Source organism: Lactuca serriola, chromosome 2 (genome assembly GCF_051521515.1).
Source record: "Lactuca serriola cultivar US96UC23 chromosome 2, Lser_US96UC23_V15, whole genome shotgun sequence".
Taxonomy (NCBI): domain Eukaryota; kingdom Viridiplantae; phylum Streptophyta; class Magnoliopsida; order Asterales; family Asteraceae; genus Lactuca; species Lactuca serriola.
The window spans coordinates 103,228,217-103,247,256 of NC_136409.1; the positions used below are offsets into that span (position 1 = coordinate 103,228,217).

At 36.0% G+C, this 19,040-nt stretch overlaps 3 protein-coding genes across 3 annotated transcripts; 1 reads left to right on the top strand and 2 right to left on the bottom strand.

Moving 5' to 3' along the window:
• The first annotated feature begins 4,690 nt into the window (after positions 1 to 4,690).
• VIP5 (plus-3 domain-containing protein) lies at positions 4,691 to 7,476 on the top strand. The gene is made up of 2 exons (XM_079024385.1): positions 4,691 to 4,866; positions 5,353 to 7,476. Exon 2 carries the CDS (start codon positions 5,394 to 5,396, stop codon positions 7,290 to 7,292), a length of 1,899 nt encoding a protein of 632 aa, XP_078880511.1. The 5' UTR covers positions 4,691 to 4,866; positions 5,353 to 5,393; the 3' UTR covers positions 7,293 to 7,476.
• Positions 7,477 to 7,836: 360 nt separating this feature from the next.
• Positions 7,837 to 9,848, bottom strand: LOC145086575 (SET domain-containing protein). Its single transcript, XM_079024386.1, has 4 exons — positions 9,392 to 9,848; positions 9,079 to 9,275; positions 8,764 to 9,004; positions 7,837 to 8,652 (listed from the first exon to the last, which is right to left on the bottom strand). Exons 1-4 carry the CDS (start codon positions 9,782 to 9,784, stop codon positions 7,993 to 7,995), a joined length of 1,491 nt encoding a protein of 496 aa, XP_078880512.1. The 5' UTR covers positions 9,785 to 9,848; the 3' UTR covers positions 7,837 to 7,992.
• Positions 9,849 to 11,613: 1,765 nt separating this feature from the next.
• On the bottom strand, positions 11,614 to 15,067 carry LOC145086576 (smr (Small MutS Related) domain-containing protein). The gene is made up of 5 exons (XM_079024387.1): positions 14,885 to 15,067; positions 13,810 to 14,526; positions 12,232 to 12,551; positions 12,035 to 12,104; positions 11,614 to 11,943 (listed from the first exon to the last, which is right to left on the bottom strand). The coding sequence occupies exons 2-5, from the start codon at positions 14,442 to 14,444 to the stop codon at positions 11,859 to 11,861; spliced, it is 1,110 nt and encodes a 369-aa protein (XP_078880513.1). The 5' UTR covers positions 14,445 to 14,526; positions 14,885 to 15,067; the 3' UTR covers positions 11,614 to 11,858.
• Between the last annotated feature and the right edge of the window lie 3,973 nt (positions 15,068 to 19,040).

Genomic DNA, 19,040 nt, shown 5'->3' on the forward strand with positions numbered 1-19,040 from the left:
TTCATCAAACTTATACAAACATTGACACTAAATACTTATGAACTCACCAGCTTAAATGCTGATCTATGCTTTCAAAATAACTTGTATTCTCAGGTCACCAGTTGACAGGTACCGATGATCAGGTTTTGAGAAGACGGAGCATCTTCAAGACTCGTCTTTTATTTTTGATTATTCATTTTTGGTGTCTTATTACTATCAAATAACACACTTGTATGAAATTATACTATTAATGCAATGGATGATGTTGTTGCTTATTTACTACTTTGCATTGTTATGATATTGTACATGACGTCCTCCGCCCCAGAACGTTTCCGCCGTTCTTGGTTTTGGGGTGTGACAGTTGCGCCTCATATAGAATGTCACAATTCTGGCAGCTGCGCCTAAGTGATAGAACTAGCAATTGTGCTTGACAACTATGTCATTGACAATGATGGACTTCGTATCCCTTCCTTAGGATAATCCTTAGGAATGAACGAATGAGGAATAGCTGAATCTTAGGGTAGATCCTTAAGAGTAAAGAAGATAATGGGGATAGGTAATTGGGTTGATTGCTTGATGTTTAACATAATAATTATATTATTGTGGGTTGAAAACCCTATGTACTCACTAGGTTTCCCAACCTGACCCACTCAGTTTATTTATATCACAGGTGTTGATATGAAGTCACATTACACTTAGAGATTAAGGAGATATAAATCACTAGTGATAATGAATGTAAGTTCTGTTTATGTTTATGTTTATGTATTGACGATGACATCTCAAATGTTTTAAAATGAATAAAAATAATTTTCTTCAGAAATGCTTTGATAACGTATTTATCATGTTCTACTGGGAACAAATTCCGCAACGTTTTTATTAAAAGAGGTACTCTGAATTTTATAAAGCATAAACAAAAATCGATCTTTTCTGGCCGTAAAAATGGGGATGTCACACACACACATGGCCCCTCCTCTACAAATGACAATGTCTAGGGTTAGGGTTACGGATGGTTGACGTTATATACCCGATCCATTCAAACTTTGGTCCATAATGACACTCTTAGTCCCTCATTCTCCCTTTTCTTTCAAATTAAATCTGAAAGTTACCAAATGGCCCCTCATCTACAAAACCTTCTCAACTTAGGTCCAGAATTTACTTTTTAACCCTTGCTTCCATAAATCCTTTCACATTAAGTCCAAATGATACCAAATACCCATGACTTCTAAAAATCTTTACAAAATAATCCCGAAATTACACTTTAACCCCCCCCCCCCCCCAAAGATTCGAATATTATCATTTGGCTCCCCGAAACCAACACCCCGCTAATTATTATTTGATTTTGACTATAATAATATAAAATAATAATTAAAAATTACATCTTGGGGTTCTGGATTTATTATTTAATTATTCTATTTTAAACGGAATGTTACAATACATAATAAAATAACACATAAAAATATAGAAAATACTTAAAAATACATATAAATACGTGACAAATATGTTTATACATTTAAAATATATAAATACACAAAATAGTTATATATACATAAAAAATACGTTTATACATTATATATAAGTTTTGACAAGATCTACAGAAAAGTCCCATTATTTTGGAAAAAATAACAATTTGATCTAATTACCTACTAAATAGGTCAAAAAGGGGATAAAGTGAATAAATTAGTCGGTTTCTTGGGTTTTTCTATTCAACAAGTTAAATAATCGAGATTTTTCTGTTCAAAAAAATAAATTTAGGTTTTTATTAAAAAGAGTAAATTACACGAATAGTCCCTATGGTTTGGGGTAATTTGCGTGTTTGGTCTCTAACTTATTTTTTTTTAACTCGGAAGGTCCCTGCTGTTTGTTTTTGTTACGTGCTTGGTCCCTACTATTTGTTTTTGTTACGCGCTTGGTCTCTGTCTTACTTAAAAAAAACTATTATTTAAATAGGAAAAAAATGGTAGGATAGGTAAGGTAAGGTGAGGGGTGGGGTGGGTTTGGGGGTGTGCTTATTTAATATAAATAAAAAAACAAAGCCAAAATAGTCTTTTTAGGCAAGATAGGGACCAAACGCATAACAAAAACAAACATTAGGGACCTTCCGAGTTAAAAAAAGAAGTTAGGGACCAAATGCGCAAATTACACTAAACCATAGGGACCATTCGTGTAATTTACTCTATTAAAAAAGTTTCTCAAATATTAGGATGACAAAATTGCAAGAATGGTCCATGTGGTTAGGTCGAAATTGCCACTTTGGGCCAAACAGGTTTGGACTATCATTCATGGTCCAAAGGTTTTCATTTTCTTGCCACTTTGGTCCAATTTACTTTAAATTTTTTAATAATGATCATTTTGCCCTTTCTTTTTATTTTTTTCAGTTTTTTTATTATTTATTCAAATACTTTTATTAAAAGAAAAAGAAAAAAGAAAAATACATTTCTCTCTTCTCTCTTTTTCTCTCTGCTGAAGATTTTCAGGAATTACGCTCTCTTCAATTTTCTCTTCATTTTTACAAGATTCTTCATCTTCATCTTCATCTTCCTCATTGTTTTTCTCCATATTTGGTTCCCAGAATCGATTCGTGAGAGCTTCCATCTTCATAGGATCATATCTACACCTCATCAATAACAAAGCATTTTTAGGTGGTACATAAGTGCTCACCCTAGCTTAATTTATTGTCCCAAAAACGATGTCATTTACAATCTCCAAGTCTTGAAATACATGTCTTCTTGAATTCATAATACCCGTCTCATCAATTTCCTCATTCTCATCATCATCGTCTCCGGTGATTAACTCAACCACTCTCTCACCACCACCACTACTGGCATCTCTTTCACTTCCATCACCTCCCTGCAATGCCACCAACCACCGTGCAAACACCGCACCACAAGACCCCTGTCTATTTTCCCCAACCATTTTTTCCTCTTTCTCTATCGCCGTCATTGAAGAACACGAAGACCGGTAAGGAAACAAACAGCTTACCTCAGACCCAAACGCTCTTAAACCTTCACAAATCGTCAATGGTAAATGAACCCATCTCTGATTATTCCTCTGCAATGGTAAACACTCTTGATTAGAACCAAGATTTTGACTTTGACTACCGAACCCATTACCGGAATGCTCGAATCTCCTGAAACTAACTTCGTCGGCGCTCTGTCGTCTCGATAAACTCAGATTTTTCGTGTGCTTCTTCTTGTTCTTCATCCTAACCTGACAAATGCAAGTAACTTTAGGGGAAGACGGTTCAGGGTTTTCGAAACTGCTTCCTATTTTTTTACCGATGGTAGGGAACATTGCGGGAGACGCGCCGCCTTTGATGCTACGACTATTTCTGAGCCTACGGTTGTGCGAGTTTTAGAGGAAAAGCGGCGGTGGGTCACGAGCAGCCCCATCCCTGGCTGGCCTGAGGAATGATCTGGATGAGATTTTCATAGAGGATGAAGATGTGTGAAGCAGACGAAGTGTTGGATAGATTTAGCAGCGATGGTGGTGGTCTACCATAAGGGGAGAGAGAGAGAGAGAGAGAGAGAGAGAGAGAGGAGAGAAATGTATTTTCTTTTTTCTTTTTCTTTTAATAAAAGTATTTGAATAAATAATAATAATAATAACTGAAAAAATAAAAAGAAAGGGAAAAATGGTCATTATTAAAAAATTTAAAGTAAATTGGACCAAAGTGGCAAGAAAATGAAAACCTTTGGACCATGAGTGCTAGTCCAAACCTGTTTGGCCCAAAGTGGTAATTTCGACCTAACCACAGGGACCATTCTTGCAATTTTGTATATTATGATTTTTCATAAGATTTCCCAAAAAGTAACTAAATGCTCTTTGAATTCTAAGAGGTAAAGTTATAAACAATTTAAATAAAATTATGACGCTGTTAAATCAATATTATATTTGATTTTTATTAGTGATTGAAAAATATTGTGAGGTACATTAACTTAGAAAGAACTTGAATAATTGTGGTGGTTTATTAAGTTTTGATTTTAATCCAAAAACCTTGTTTTTACTTTAGGTCGTTCAAGTTTATTTGAGACATAGATAATAGTTAGAAATATATTAATTTGGTATTTAAAAAGGAGAAATTGAGTAATCTAACCCATGTAAATGGAGTTTTTAAAGATAATAACCATTTTTTTTAAGTTTTTGAAAAATAACTATTTTCTCCAGAATGCCTAATTTCGGAGTGCTGTTTATATTCCATATTTTTTTTTAAGTTTCTACTTATGTACAAGATGTTTATTTCGAAGTATTTAATATCACATATTTTCAATAAAATGTCTGATTTTAAGTACCAATATTTACATCTGCTATTTTTATTTAACTTTTTGTTAGATTTAAGTAAATAATAGTTTTTTTTCTTGAAATTTCGGAATTGTTCTTCGGATTTCGACCTATTTTTGAAATTCCGGAGTTTTTTTTTTCCCAAAATCCAAAATTTTAGTTCGGTATCCAGTGTATTTGTCCGAAATATTAGTCTGAAATATACTTTTTGTCAGAAAAAGTGTTTTTTCTTGGTCCGAAATGTCCCATTCGAGACCAAATGGTTATTTTGCAAAAAAAAAATATTTTTTTTTTTAAATTTTTTCAAATACACACTAAAATGTGGTTAGATTTCTTTGTTTCCCGTTAAAAAAAAAGGTAGTATTATTTTTTCAGTTTTTTTATAAGTTTGGTCCTCTTGTAATTTCCCAAAAACTAGATATAAAACATTTATGAAAGTAACAACTTTATCAGCATCCTATAAAACTCACTTCCATCTCCGACGTACAACACAGATCACCTCTGCACCTGCCGGACGGCTGCTGATACTATCTCAGGCAACATCTTCTTCACACGGAGACGACGCTCCTACCGATATTCGTTCTCTGAACTCCGTTCTCTTAAAACCAGGTAACGCTCTAACCCTAAATCCCCAATCCGGCAATCCCTCACCTGTACCTTTTTCCTTTTCCTTTGTTGCTCCGTTAACCGTCAAACTATGACTTAATGTATGAATTGGTGATTTAAAACTTTAGTTGGTGTTATTCGAACAGCTAAATGTCTCGAATCCTAAAGAGTAATCGTGTATCTGTTCTGATTTAGGGTTTGTGATTTGTTTTTTTTAGCTTTTCGTTTGTTTTTTTGCGGTTAGTCTGTATATGATTCAGATAGTGGTATTCAACTATTTCTTCTTAGAACATTTGAATCCGCATGATTTGGTTATACAATCCATGTGATTTTATCCTTGGACTTCTCTTATGTATGCAATTTCTGTTTTCTAAGTTATCATATGATTGATCCCTTTGTTCATGTGTAAAAATCCGCTCTCTTTTCATCGATGAGATTTGCAGCAATTGATTCTAAATGCAAAGTTACAATTTGCTACAAACCATGCAGGAAATTTAAAAACAATCAGTGTTTGTAACTGACCAAGAATCATGGCGGATTTGGATGATCTGCTTCTTGAAGCAGCAGGAAGAACAGGAAGAAACCAGCATTCCACACCACCATCAAGAAGACAACGAAAGGGTTCATATTCCGATGATGGAAGTGATTCAAGAGATGATGATTCAGACGATGATCGTGGGTATAATAGCAGAAAGCCTTCTGTCTCTCAAGTTCCTTTAAAGAAACGAATAGATTCTTCAGAACATGATGATGAACACAGCAGCAGCCGTGAAGATGATGAAGATGATGATGATGATAGATACGATCGCGAAAGAGACAGTGATGATGACTCAGTTGGAAGCGATCTTTACAAAGGCGAAGAAGACAGACAAAAACTCGCAAAAATGTCAGAACTCGAACGAGAACAGATCCTCGCTGAACGCGCCAATAAAAAAAACGATAAAGACTTGAAGAACAGAATCAAGAAACAAACGGAGAAATCCAATCAGAGAAAAGACAGCCCCCCAACTCACACGGTCAACCGGGCAGTCCGGTCATCTGCCCGGTCAGCCGACCGGGCAGCTGCAAAAGACGGCGCATTGAACGAACTCCGTGCCCGGAAAAGACTCCGCCAGCAGGATCCGGAATCTAACTGGAAACGAAGAGACACAGAGTCTACAGTCAAACGAAAGACCTTCACTCCAGCTCCTTTAAGCAACTCGAGCCGTAGTGACAGCGGGTCCCACAGTGAAGATGAAGACTCAACGGGCGAAATGGGCGATAGTGATGATGAGAAAATGTCAAAAGAGTCCTCGATTCTTAAATACGAAGATGTGAAGGGAATCACAATCCGAAGGTCAAAACTGGCAAAATGGTTCATGGAGCCGTTCTTTGAGGAGTTAATCGTCGGTTGTTTCGTGAGGGTCGGAATCGGAAAGTCCAAATCCGGTCCGATTTACCGCCTTTGCATCGTTAGAAACGTGGATGCCGCTGATCCCGATAAACAATACAAATTAGAAAATAAAATGACTCATAAATACTTAAATGTCGTTTGGGGAAATGAAAACTCAGCCGCCAGGTGGCAGATGGCGATGATTTCGGATTCCCCGCCTTTGAAAGAAGAGTTTGACCAGTTGATCCGGGAGGTTGACCGCCACGGTGGACGGATGCCTAGCAAACAGGAGGTGTTGGAAAAGCGGGAAGCCATTGAAAAAACCAACACTTTTGTATACTCTGCTGAAACGGTCAAACAAATGTTACAGGAGAAAAAGTCAACGATAAGAAGACCGTTGAATGTTGCAGCTGAAAAGGATCGATTAAGGAGAGACATAGAAGTGGCTAAAGCGAAGCAAGATTATGTGGAAGTTGAAAAGATTGAAGCAAAGCTTCTAGAACTAGAAGCTTCCAGACAGACACAACAAAAGGATAAAAAAGCAATAAGACTCGCGGAAATGAATAGAAAAAATCGAGTTGAGAATTTTAAAAATGCTTCTGAGGTGAAGCCGGTGGCTACGGGTTTAAAAGCGGGTGAAGCGGGATACGATCCGTTTTCGAGGCGGTGGACCCGGTCGAGGAATTACTATGTTCCGAAGCCTGGTGAGGGGGCGGGTGAAGGGAATGGTGGGCAGGCGGCGGAGGCGGTGGTGGGTGGTGGTGTGGTGGCGACGGTGGCGGCATTGGAGGCGGCGGCGGATGCTGGGAAGTTGGTGGATACGAGTGCTCCGGTGGATCAGGGGACGGAGTCGAATATGTTGCATGATTTTGAGCTTCCGATTTCTTTGACTATGCTTCAGAAGTTTGGTGGACCCCATGGGGTACAAGCGGGGTTTATGGCACGGAAACAGAGGATAGAGGCGACGGTTGGGTGCCAGGTGCCGGAGAATGATGGGAGGAGGCATGCGTTGACACTGTCTGTTAGTGATTACAAGAGACGGAGAGGTCTCCTTTGATATGGTAGTAAAATGGTTTATGTTCAAAAAATTTACGCTTTCTTTCGTTGGTGGATATGAACTTGAATTATGCTATTGCTATGGTTGTGTTGTTTTTCTTTGGGCTAATTGCAAAAAATAGCAACGTACTTTCATTTATTTGTAATCTGAAAAATCTACCAAATTCTAGCATTGTTTTTCCCAATGTTTTTTAGGACATTGTACTTTGAAAATTCTACCAAATTATAGTTCATGATATTTGTACTTTGACACATCATTTTGTTTCTGATTATGATCATGTACCTCTTTTTGTTAGTTTGGGTGGTATTTGGTACATAATTGCTATTTGCATCAGCCATCATGCTTTATTTTATTTTTTTTGGCAACTGATGGTTGATATGAACTTGAATTATATACTTTGGTTTTTGGATGACATTCTTAGATAGAATGTTCAAAGTATAATAATGTTGTAAGGATTAAAATAGGCCAAACCGAAAATAGAATTGGAACCTGTTTGTTTCTAAAACAGAAAGGATTTATAAATTAAAAATAAGTCCTAGTCGTATGACCAAAATTCATCATCGAAATTATCCGGTTCAATAAAATCAAGTCTTGGGTATCAAAAAAAAAATAACAAAACTGGAATACACTGAAAAGCTAGCAACCACTTTAACTTCCTAAATTCCCTCCATAAACACCAAAAATGGCTCTGTCATCTCTTTTATACATTCTTCTTCATGGTAGATCCATTACAACCATTATTAATCCACCTTCCACCTCCACCTCCACCCGCATACCCCCTAAGCTTCTCCAAAATCCGCCTCTCACTAACCCGCAACACCAACGAATGATACAACTTTTTCTCCAAAACATTATTACAACACTTCCTCAATGCTTCAACATCATCTTCCATTGATCTCAACCCATAACACCTTTCCCTAATATCCGCCACTGACAACAACCCACGTCGCACATTCTCAGTCAACAAAACGTCCTTATTCGTTTCACTCACCTCACCCAATACAATCCTTGACTTACCAAATTTCTGACCATTTGAAACCCCGTGATATAAGTCGTTGTACTCTTTTTCAGGTAGTAAGATTATGAATATCAATTTAAGCAACTCGAGTTCTGGTTCACCTTCGTAAGATATTTCAAAATACTCGATTTGCTGGTTTTGGGATTCAGGATGATGTAAATGTAATAATGATTTCCAAAATGAAAGACGAGTTCTTGTGTGACGAGATGAAAATAGAGATGAACTCCATTGGAGAACTATGTCTAGATCTATGTTTATGATGTCGTATGGGTTATCTGGTTTGGTGAATCCGTATCTGTGGAGCAATGCAGCATTACCCATTGATCCGTATGTGTTGAACACCTGAAAATGAATTCGGTTTGTTTGGTTAGATGGAATGTAATGGAATAAGGAAAACAAGGGAATGAATTATTACATAATGTTCTATGTCACAAGTATGAGAAAGATGCTAACCTCTGCTCCAGCTTTAACATCCCTCACCATAATCATTTCCAAAATTTCAGTGGTTGGGGAAACACCATCATCATCACCATTAAAATCACTTTTTGGTGAGGCGACATTTGATTCATTTTGAGGATCTCCGTCCCTATCATCATCATCATCCTCAACAACCTGTTCCTCTATGTTTTCAGAAGTATCATCATCAGATACAGAGGTGAAGTGTACATCCTCAGCATTCGTTTTGTGATTGAATCTGAAGCATCATGAAGAAAATAAGAACAGAGAACTATCAAACGAAAAGCCACACAAACAGATTCAATAACTTACAGGTCTGCCAGAGGAACCATCCCAAATCCGTAATGATCATCTATCTGAAATGAACGTGAAGAGATCAAACTTTTTGCAGCAAAGTACTGTTCAACACCAAAATCTTCTGGATTTAGTTCTATAGGAGCCGATTCCACAAAAGGTACAATACATGCTTTCCAATCATCGTATACAAGAGCTTTATCTTCTTTAACTGTCTGTCTACACATACACCACAGTGATCAAAGGTTAGTCTAATCATCTAAACTCGATCAAAATTTGAGGCATCAATCATCTAGAATTGGAGAGTAAAGCCTAAAACCTAAAACCTAACCTTATGAAGCTCTGTGCCCATTAGGAGGTGATCAATTTCATCAAGAGACCAAAGCAAGGGTACGTCGGGGTTGCAGTCTGGCATGAGGTGGAGATAATCATACCAAGGGGAGTTTTGGCCCAAGCTTTTCTCGAACATTAGAGCTACGGAAAGTGCCATATAACCTTCGAGACAGAAATCTTCGATGAGGTGACAGACAGCGGAGGATTTGACAGTGAGGCAACTGCGCTTGGGGATGGTGGCGATGAGGTCTCCTTCGTGTAAATCACACAATGCCTTCACCGACACTTGTTGGTCTTCTTGTTGAATTATGAGGTCGAGTGCGTCGCTGTATTCTACTGATTGATATTTCATCCACCGCTTGAATGCTCTCATTCGCCGGCTGTTGGCCATCGCCGGAGGCGTGGTGGCGGTCGTTTAGGCCGTTTTAGTTAGTGATGTAGCCATGTAGGTTTAGAAAGTAAGTGGGCTCTTTACTCTTAAGTCTTAGCATGCAACTTCTAAACTCTACTATTTTGGCCCATTTCTAATTCATCCAGTTAAACCTGTTTGGGCCCATTAACTTTCTCTCCTCCAAAATATGTAAATATCACCTTTTGTATTCAGTTCCCTGTATTATGTTTAATATTTACATAAGTAAAATACAAAGCGTAAGCAAATAGTTTTTGTCAACAAAGTTTCGATGTCCGATTGGTTGTCAATATTTGTGTATATATCAATATCCAAATCTATAAGATGGGATAAATGGAACAATCTATTTTGTATGTTTGTCTAACAGTAAGGAGATAAGAATCTATAAAGATGTATAAAATTAAAACATGGATATTTTTCTTACTTTTTGTTTTGAGCACATTGGTTGTGAGACCGGTTACACAAGATGGACTTATAGATGTTAAGTCGGTTACCATAATGACTACAAGATAACATGAATAACGATACAATATCTTTCATGTTTTTTTTTCCACACGACCGCCTCCTTTTTCCTCCTACTGTTCTCTCCAGCCTCTTAGAAATTTAGATTTAAAAGTTTAGAGCCTCTTAAAAATTAAAATCTCTCAGGATTCAAATTCTAGCAAATAACCACTAACACATAAAAGTTTGAGATCATTTTCAAGTACATCAAATTCATAGATGAGTTTAGAAATGGGATTTATAGTGGGGTTGGAGATGCCCTCCTTGAGGCCATGTTTCTTTTTATTTCATTAATAAAATATTGTCCGAATAAATGATGTATGTATGAAAAAAAATGTTGTTATGATCAAAGACTTTTTTAGACCAAATAAACCTATGTTGGTATTTTGATTTTTTTTTTAAACCTAAACCCAGATAAATAATAGTAGATACAAAGGTTGTCAAAATCAGGATCCTACATAGGATCGTTTTTGGGTTTGTAAGATCGGGATCCTACATAGGATCGTTTTTGGGTTTGCAAGATCGGGATCGAGATCTTAAAATCCCACAAAATAAAATAGAATTTTAATTTATAATTTTTTATCATAAAAAATATTTCAAACAATCAATTTTTTGTTCAAAAGTTATAAAAACTTCAAAATATTAGTCATAAGTCACAATACAAATGATAAATGGTAAATTGGTAAAGGATAAAAGACATAAAGTGGTAATTAAAAAAAAAAAATCTAGGATTGGATCGAATCTCGATCCTACGATCCTACCCCAAATACGATCTTTTTACGATCCAGATCGTTTTATATACCTAGGATCGTACGATCTTACGATCAGGATCGCGATTTTGACAACCATGGTAGATAACATTTTACCCATTTAAACATATAAACCCTCCATTCTTTCACTTTATACATCAAGTCGTTTTTTTTTTGTATTAAGTCAAAAAGCAACGAACAAAATTTAAGTCCATTAGGTAAAAAAAACCAACTATTAATGCATCACGGCACCATATTTTTTTTTTTTTTTGTATTAAGTCAAAAAGCAACTTACAAAATTTAAGTCCATTAGGTAAAAAAAAAAAAAAAAAACAACTATTAATGCATCACGTCAGCACATTTTATTTTATTTTTGTATCAAGTCAAAAAGCAACGAACAAAATTTTAAGTCCATAAATAAATAAAAAAACCAACTATTAATGCATTACGTCACCACATTTTATTTAACAGTCATGAATACATCTTCAAAGCCATAAAAGTTGACTTGATAGCTCTTCACACATATAAATGCCACTCTTTCCCCCTTTTAACACTACAAGATTTGTGTTAAATCTAAAATCCGCATGGTGTATTATCCTTGCAATATTTTATTTATAAAACAACGTCAATACATAATCAATATCGTACACAATTCACCCAATTTTAAATCTCTAATGTCAAGCCTACTAATTCCCAGAAACATAAATTATACATATAATAATTTTTTTTAAATGAATCTAAAAGTTAAAAAGTAGTCCATTTGACTCCCAAATGTCAACCAGGAAACTTCTAGTAGTTCAAAACCACTACGTAATTGATAGAATAGTTGAGAGTTGACGAAATTTAGGTTGCACTGTTATAACCCCAATCCTTGCCTCATATGAATAATACCTGTTGTCAATAAAAAGGATATTATGTTTTTTTTTTTTTTACTTATTTTTATCAACTCCTAAAACTATATAAAAAGACAAAGAAAACACACCCTTTTTCAGTGAGAAAGCTTTTTATTGCTATTGGAAGTGCTGCTTGTCCTCGGCTATGACTACCTTTCCCTTCACAATCACAAGCAAATTACATCAATCATTGCTTTTTAACTTCCTTCCTAATAAAATTATAATAAAAAATACGTATTTTATGTTTTAGCTCCCAATACATAACACATAAATTTATGTTACTTACCTGTAATGACTTCTAATAATCTTCGCTTAGATAATTGTTGTTGTTGTTGTTTAGGGTTTGTAGAGCTTGCATGAGATTCTATCTTGAGTAAGTGTTGTTGTAAGACTTGCACTGCTTCTGATGCATGAAGACCATGTAAATCCAATTTCCAATCATCATTTTCAGAGTTTCTGATTGCTAAAATTTCATTTGCTGCTTTTGCATTAAGCTTTTCAGAAGCACTCCATTCTTCTCTAGCCTTTAAGGAAAACTCATGTGCAGTTGCATGATCTCTTCTTAGATACGCCTCTTTAGCTGCTTTTGAGTATCGAGAGGCTGACCTGGCGATATAATTATTTTATTATTTGTTTTAATAAATAGATCATCTCTCTTCGTTTTTTTTTTAATTATTTTACATGAATGTATCTCAAATATATAAATTATGCAAGTAATTTTATGTAACAAAAATGAGAAAAAGAGACCAAAAATGTAATTTCCAAAATTAAAAACTATAGGGACGAAAAATGTAATTAATCAATTTCCTAATTTTAGAATTAAAAACTACACGGACCAAATGTGTAATTTCCTAAATTAAAAACTACACGGACCAAAACTGTAATTAATTCACTTCCTTTTAGAATTGAAAACTATAGGGACCAAAAATGTAGCTTCCTAAATTAAATACTACAGGGACCAAACCTGTAATTCAGGCATATCCTGACAACTAAAATGCAATTAAAGGCTACAGGGGCCAAACCTGTAATTATGGAATTTCCTGACAATTAAAATGAAGTTAGAAACTATAGGGACCAAAAGTGAAACTTTCTAAATTAAAAACTACAGTGACCAAACTTGTAATTGATCTATTTCCTAAATTGAATACTACAGGGACCAAAACTGTAATTAATCCATTTCCTTTTAAAACTAAAAACTGTAGTGACCAAAAGTATAATTTCCTAAATCAAAAAGGGACCATGCCTGTAATTAAGGCATTTCCTGAATCCTGACAATTAAAAGGTATATATAATGTAAAATGAATGACATATTCTGAGTTCTGAACATATAATCACAGTGATTCTTGGTGCATAAGCGATTTTCTAATACGTACCCTAAGGGCACATATAAGAAGTATTAATTAATCACAATTGTTACCATAATTAAATGTTAAACGCATTAATTATAAGAAATATTACCATAATTAAATATAAATTTCATTAATAATCTCCATAATTAATGCATTTCACGTTTAATTATGGTAACAATTGTGATTAATTAATACTTCTTATATGTGCCCTTAGGGCACATATTAGAAAATCCCATAGATAAATGAGCAATATACAAAAATCGTTGATGTTTAAAGAAAAGGGCAATCATATGTCCAGATGAAATGCTTAACCCATTAAGTCAAAAAAAAAAAAAAAAAAAAAAAAAAAAAAAACATAGCCCCTAAGTAGATACACAATCGAATAAGAAAGTAGAGTCTAAAAAATATATCATTTGAGCTAAAAAAAAAAGTAAGCATATCTTCAAAAGATCCTAAAGCCCTAAAAATTTGTACAAAACCCTAAAGGGCTAAAGGCCTAATTATTGTAAGCATACCTCATAGCCTTGATGGCTTCTTTCCGATGCATTATGTACACGTCATCATCATCTTCCCATTCAGGTTCCACTGGAATCATACTCAAGCTATCAATAATAAGCCTTAGGGCTACATTATCATCAACAACCACCTTCCCAGACAAACCATGTTCCTCAATATTCTCTTCTTCCTTCTTTTCCTGCAAACTACCAGGGGAAGTCATCTCTTTCAGTAGAGACGAGGCTTTGTCAATATCATTATCTACAGCTGCTACTATATCCTCTATCAACTTCTCATCAGCCCATGGATGAAGCTCCTTGAGCTTCTCATAAACTTGAGAGATATTGATTTCCTTAGACTTGACAATCACCCTTTCATTGTGATTATTTTCCATTAAACTACTTGGAACATTTTGAATATCATTAGATATCATATCTGGAAGACATGATGAGTGAGTGAGAACAGAGGAGAAAGATCTCCCATTAAGATCAAGATTTCTTGAACGATTTTGACTTTGATGAGATGTAGGAATATTGCTTGAGATCGGTGGGTATGGGTCATTGTGTATTTCATCATTGTTGACTTGTTTTTGTTGCTTATTAGGGTCGAATGCAGCCCATCCAGGAGTTTTGGCCCTCTTCCAAGACATATTCATGTAGCTTTAACTTTCAAAAACACTCTCATGTATATCAATGCACTTCCTCTCCTGTTTGAGCTTGCAGAACAAAGTGGAAAACCTGGTGAAATAAATACCACAGAAAAGGAGAACATATGAGTGTGATAAAGGATATCCGGATTTGTGCATCATTACAGGAACACAATTCATAAGTAATCACCAACAATTTTAGCTTTTTGGCAATTAAACAAAAAAAAATTACTCGGTTCCTTATCCGTTTCAAACAAGTCAACGCCGCAAAAACAGTAATCATCAACAAATTACATGCGTAATTATCAGCTTTCAATAACAATTTCAATTACAACAGTATACGCTTTAGGAAAACAAGAAAAAAAGAATCAAAAAATCAAAAGCTCCCAAACATTTGGAATTGAACAAACTTATTGTGCAAATAGATAAACAGATTGAAGGAGATTTACCAAATTAGGGCTCGTAAGTAGTTGGAAGTTGATGTTCGTCGTCCGTGGGTTGTGGCCGTGAACCTGTGCCTCCCCACGTTCGGTCGTCGACTGCTTTCGCTTTGTTTCTTCTCAATTTCTTTTGCGCGTTCGTTTGGGCCATTAGGATTTTACCCTTTTCGGTCTGCGGTTATGGTGACGATCACCTTCAATAATAAAGTATCAAACTATCAATATCGTTCGCCCGCTGTCAATCGGAACCAATATAAATGGTAAATAATTGAATATGTTTGTTTACCTAAAACGAGTATATTTCAATTTTTAGTATAAACTTATTTTTATGTGGATGACAATGGACTAGTTCGGTTTGGCATTAATTTGGTACTTTGATTTTTTAGTTTGAATCAAATTTTAGTCAACATTTATCAATTTTTTTGAGTCAGAGATACTGGTTTAACCGTTTAATCAGGCCCGGTCCTGACAGACCGCCCAGGGCCTATGGCTCTAAGGAGCCCAAATTTTATGGGCTATGCAATGTATATATATATTTTATTTATGTATACTTTACTAAGACGCCCAAATTAACTCAATTTGAAATCTGCCCAAAAAATACATATTTTTTTGAACAACGAGGCCTGGAATGGTATTTTTGGCATATAAACCAAGAAACAAGAAAACAACAAGAATTAGGGCACCATCAGGCGGGAAGGCAATCGACTCTTCCTGAATGACGCCTCATAAATCTCGACATCATCACATTTTTAATATCGCTTCTCCTTCTTACACACTCAATCTCAATGTCGGATTTTCGTTTCTGATTTCTCTCTTAATCAATTCGTTGATTTTCTATTGCTTATACCGAGTTAGAGTCTGATTCTCTCATGCTGAACTACTGATTTCGCCTACCTTATGTGTTAAAATGATGATTTTATCTTTCCTTTTGTGCTTAACTCTGACATCTGAAGTGAATAGCAAATACCAATTAAGGTTTGTGTGACAACCGTCAATTTCCAGTCAAGTCAAAGTCAACTAAAGTCAACAAGTCAAACCGGTCAAATTATCTAACCCTTGTATACTAGGGTTTTCATTATGTTTCTTATTAAACAACTCGCACTCTTAATACAAAGTATCACACAGTTTTCACGTGTTCGGAAACTCTAAACCCTAATCAGGGCAAGTGATGAAACTACTCGATAAAACGTTATTCCTTAACCCTCGGGGGCATATGACAGTCATAACAAGACTTAACGAGGTTTACGAACCTTGAAATACAGAGCCAAACACTTAAAAAGGTCTCAAAAGAAGTCTCTCTCAACCTCTTTCGCTCTATCTCTCCCAAATCTCTCCAAAAATGTGGAATCACTCCCAAATCCCTCTCCGTATGAGAAATCTCTCCATGTATGTCAAATCTCTCACAAATCTCTCTCAAAACCTCTTTTGAGTTTTTATAATCATCTAGAGCATCCCGACACTTGACTTGATGAAAAAACACTCGAAAAGGGGTGATCTCTTGGAAAATAACCTTTTAGGGCCAAAGCCCCTCTATAAGGACCAAACTCTTCTCAAGACTGAGGTCCCCTTGTCTAGTCGCAGCCAGCGAGCCGCAACCTCCGAACCGCAGTCATCAAACCTGAGCATCGTAGCCACCTTCGCTTCGGACCCTTTGGCGAGCCACCTGCGGTACCTCCTCAGACCGCAGCCCCTTCCCCTTCGGACCTAGTTCAGTGACTTCGGACCTAAGGCTGTTAAGACCGGAATCACGTCATGATTTGTCATATAGTAGTCTTTAACAAACTGGCCATATGAATCGGGAAGTGACTGAAGAACCAAGTCAACAGCCAGCTTCCTTAGGAAAACGACACCCAACATTCCCAGCCTGTCAATGCATGTCTTGAACCCAAAATAGGTCAAAATGGGGATTTATGACCTACTCTCCATGCATGACATCAAAACTTGACTATAGGCCAGGTCCAATGCTTTACAAGGTCACCTAGACCTGGATATTCATAAAGTTGCTAACTTTATGAGATCTAAACATCCTCTCACTCAAGAACAACAAGTAAAAGGGAAAAAACTCAAGATCTAGAAACATAGAGGAATAAAAATCAGATATTGGACACTTACAAAGGTCCAGAAGAGTACCAAACTGAAAGACGAGGGCTTGCTTGTTGGATCCTTGCTTCCTTCTTCTTTGGCTCCAAAAACACCACACTAAATCACAAATGAGAGGGAAAGATGATTAGGGTTCTCAAGAGTTAATATGGGGAATTGGAGGGTGATAAAAGACTAGCCCTTAGGACTTAAGGAGATTATATAGGGTACAAAACCCTAAAATTTAGTGTTTTCTCAACCAACTGCCAACACGCCGTGTTGCCCATCAACACGCCGTGTTGGCTAATAAAAACACGCAGCCCAGAAGTTCTCAACACGTCGTGGTGAGGCTTCACCACGTCGTGTTCAAAAGGGAAATCATGCATAAATGGAATAAATCTCATACCTGGAAATCGAGATGTTATGATTTTTATATAAACAATTTCATATAAACATTGATACGTACCTAGAAAATCCTCATGTACTCACCTTGCTAGTTAGTGAAAAAGTATCTTCTACTCTAATCTCCAATTATGTGTTATCTCTATTCTCAATCACTTGTCCAAACCTGTTTGGACAACATACCAAGTTTCTCAGAACTTGTCCCAATTTACTGAAAACTTAACCATAATACATATCACAGTGATCATTTTTCTGCTCACTAACCGACTTGGTAAATACTTGTTATCAAACTCATCTAATAGGATCTTACATTTAGTAAACGGATTAACCTTGTAACACGTTAGTAAAAATCTCACATTTTAGACATTTTTGTAAACTAGGGTTTATAACCTTCACTAGCAAAATCAAGAATTCCTCCACAAAATTCATCTGTCAAACTTACCATTAAGTTCATAATAGCACCATATCATGAACCCCAATAATTACTTCGGGTCTTAACAACCCTTCATGATCTATGTTATGTAAACACAATTATGTACTAATAGTCGAGATAATACCTTCACTCACTCAACGGTCGTACCATGGTAAACAGTGTCGTTATGCACTTCCTCTAACTACGAGTCATCACCTGAATGTTCGGAAATCTTGATCGGAAAAATGTATAACCGAAGAAACTGTTTCAACTACTTATACCCCGTCGGAACACGCACATACACGTTGGGTCGGTTATGTGGATGTGTCGCGTCCACATGTCCAACATAGAATATGCTTCGTGTCCCAACTTTCACTACATGTCACTTACCTTGCAACATATTTCTGATGACTCACAATTATCGATGCGTCGAGCTTCTAAACAGTACGCGCCATATAAATGCTTTATGTGTCGTGCGTAAAAAGTCATGCACCGCGTTTCCTCAAATATTGACTTTTTTATTTTACTAAATAACATTCTACTTCCTTATTTGTCATTCCCACTTAGAGTATAAGAAATACTTAAATTTTGGGTCGTTACATAAGCCCCCTTTGGGGGGGGGGATGGTAAAGGATTTTTTAGCCATAATAAGTGTCCCCCTTAGCCCGGAGTAGGGGGAGGGTTGAACCAATTTTTCACAATAATCCCCCAGGGGAAGTGACCAGTTCTCAGAGTTGTAATACCTAAAACAGCCCCTCATGGGAAATCAGTCTACGATATAGTGTTGGTACCAACAATATGTTTTAGGAACTTATGTATTATATAAATGTTATGTGAATGTATATGTTATGTGTAGGCATATTATTAATATAATTAGTGAGTAATGTGCATGCTCACAAAGTTTTATGCTTACCTATTGTTTATTAACTTTTTTTACGATCCTCCTGGGTGAACGGAGGAAAGAAACTGACATGACTGCAAAAGACATTCACATTCTCATAACTTTAAGTTATGTTCTTTTATGACATTTATGATCATGTAACCTGAGTTTGATAATTCCACATTTATTTTGAAAATCCTTCTTTTGTAACCTGAGTTTGATAATTCCGCATTTATTTTGAAAACCCTTCTTTTTTATATTATGATATTTTATCTTTAATGTTTTTCAGTTCCCCCAAATAATGCTTGAAGAGTTACCAATACATCATTTACAGATTCATAGAGTTTGATATGACCGGACAAATCAGGTGGTATGCCACACACAAGTTCAAT

Coding starts and splice junctions, on each gene's coding strand:
- LOC145086575 (XM_079024386.1), bottom strand. CDS start 9,784: ATGGCCAACAGCCGGCGAATGAGAGCATTCAAGCGGTGGATGAAATAT. Junction 9,276..9,391: donor TGGGCACAGAGCTTCATAAG/GTTAGGTTTTAG, acceptor ATGTGTAGACAG/ACAGTTAAAGAAGATAAAGC. Junction 8,653..8,763: donor ATGTTAAAGCTGGAGCAGAG/GTTAGCATCTTT, acceptor ATTCATTTTCAG/GTGTTCAACACATACGGATC.
- VIP5 (XM_079024385.1), top strand. CDS start 5,394: ATGGCGGATTTGGATGATCTGCTTCTTGAAGCAGCAGGAAGAACAGGA.
- LOC145086576 (XM_079024387.1), bottom strand. CDS start 14,444: ATGAATATGTCTTGGAAGAGGGCCAAAACTCCTGGATGGGCTGCATTC. Junction 12,105..12,231: donor ATTATTAGAAGTCATTACAG/GTAAGTAACATA, acceptor GTGATTGTGAAG/GGAAAGGTAGTCATAGCCGA. Junction 11,944..12,034: donor AGCTTTCTCACTGAAAAAGG/GTGTGTTTTCTT, acceptor TATTGACAACAG/GTATTATTCATATGAGGCAA.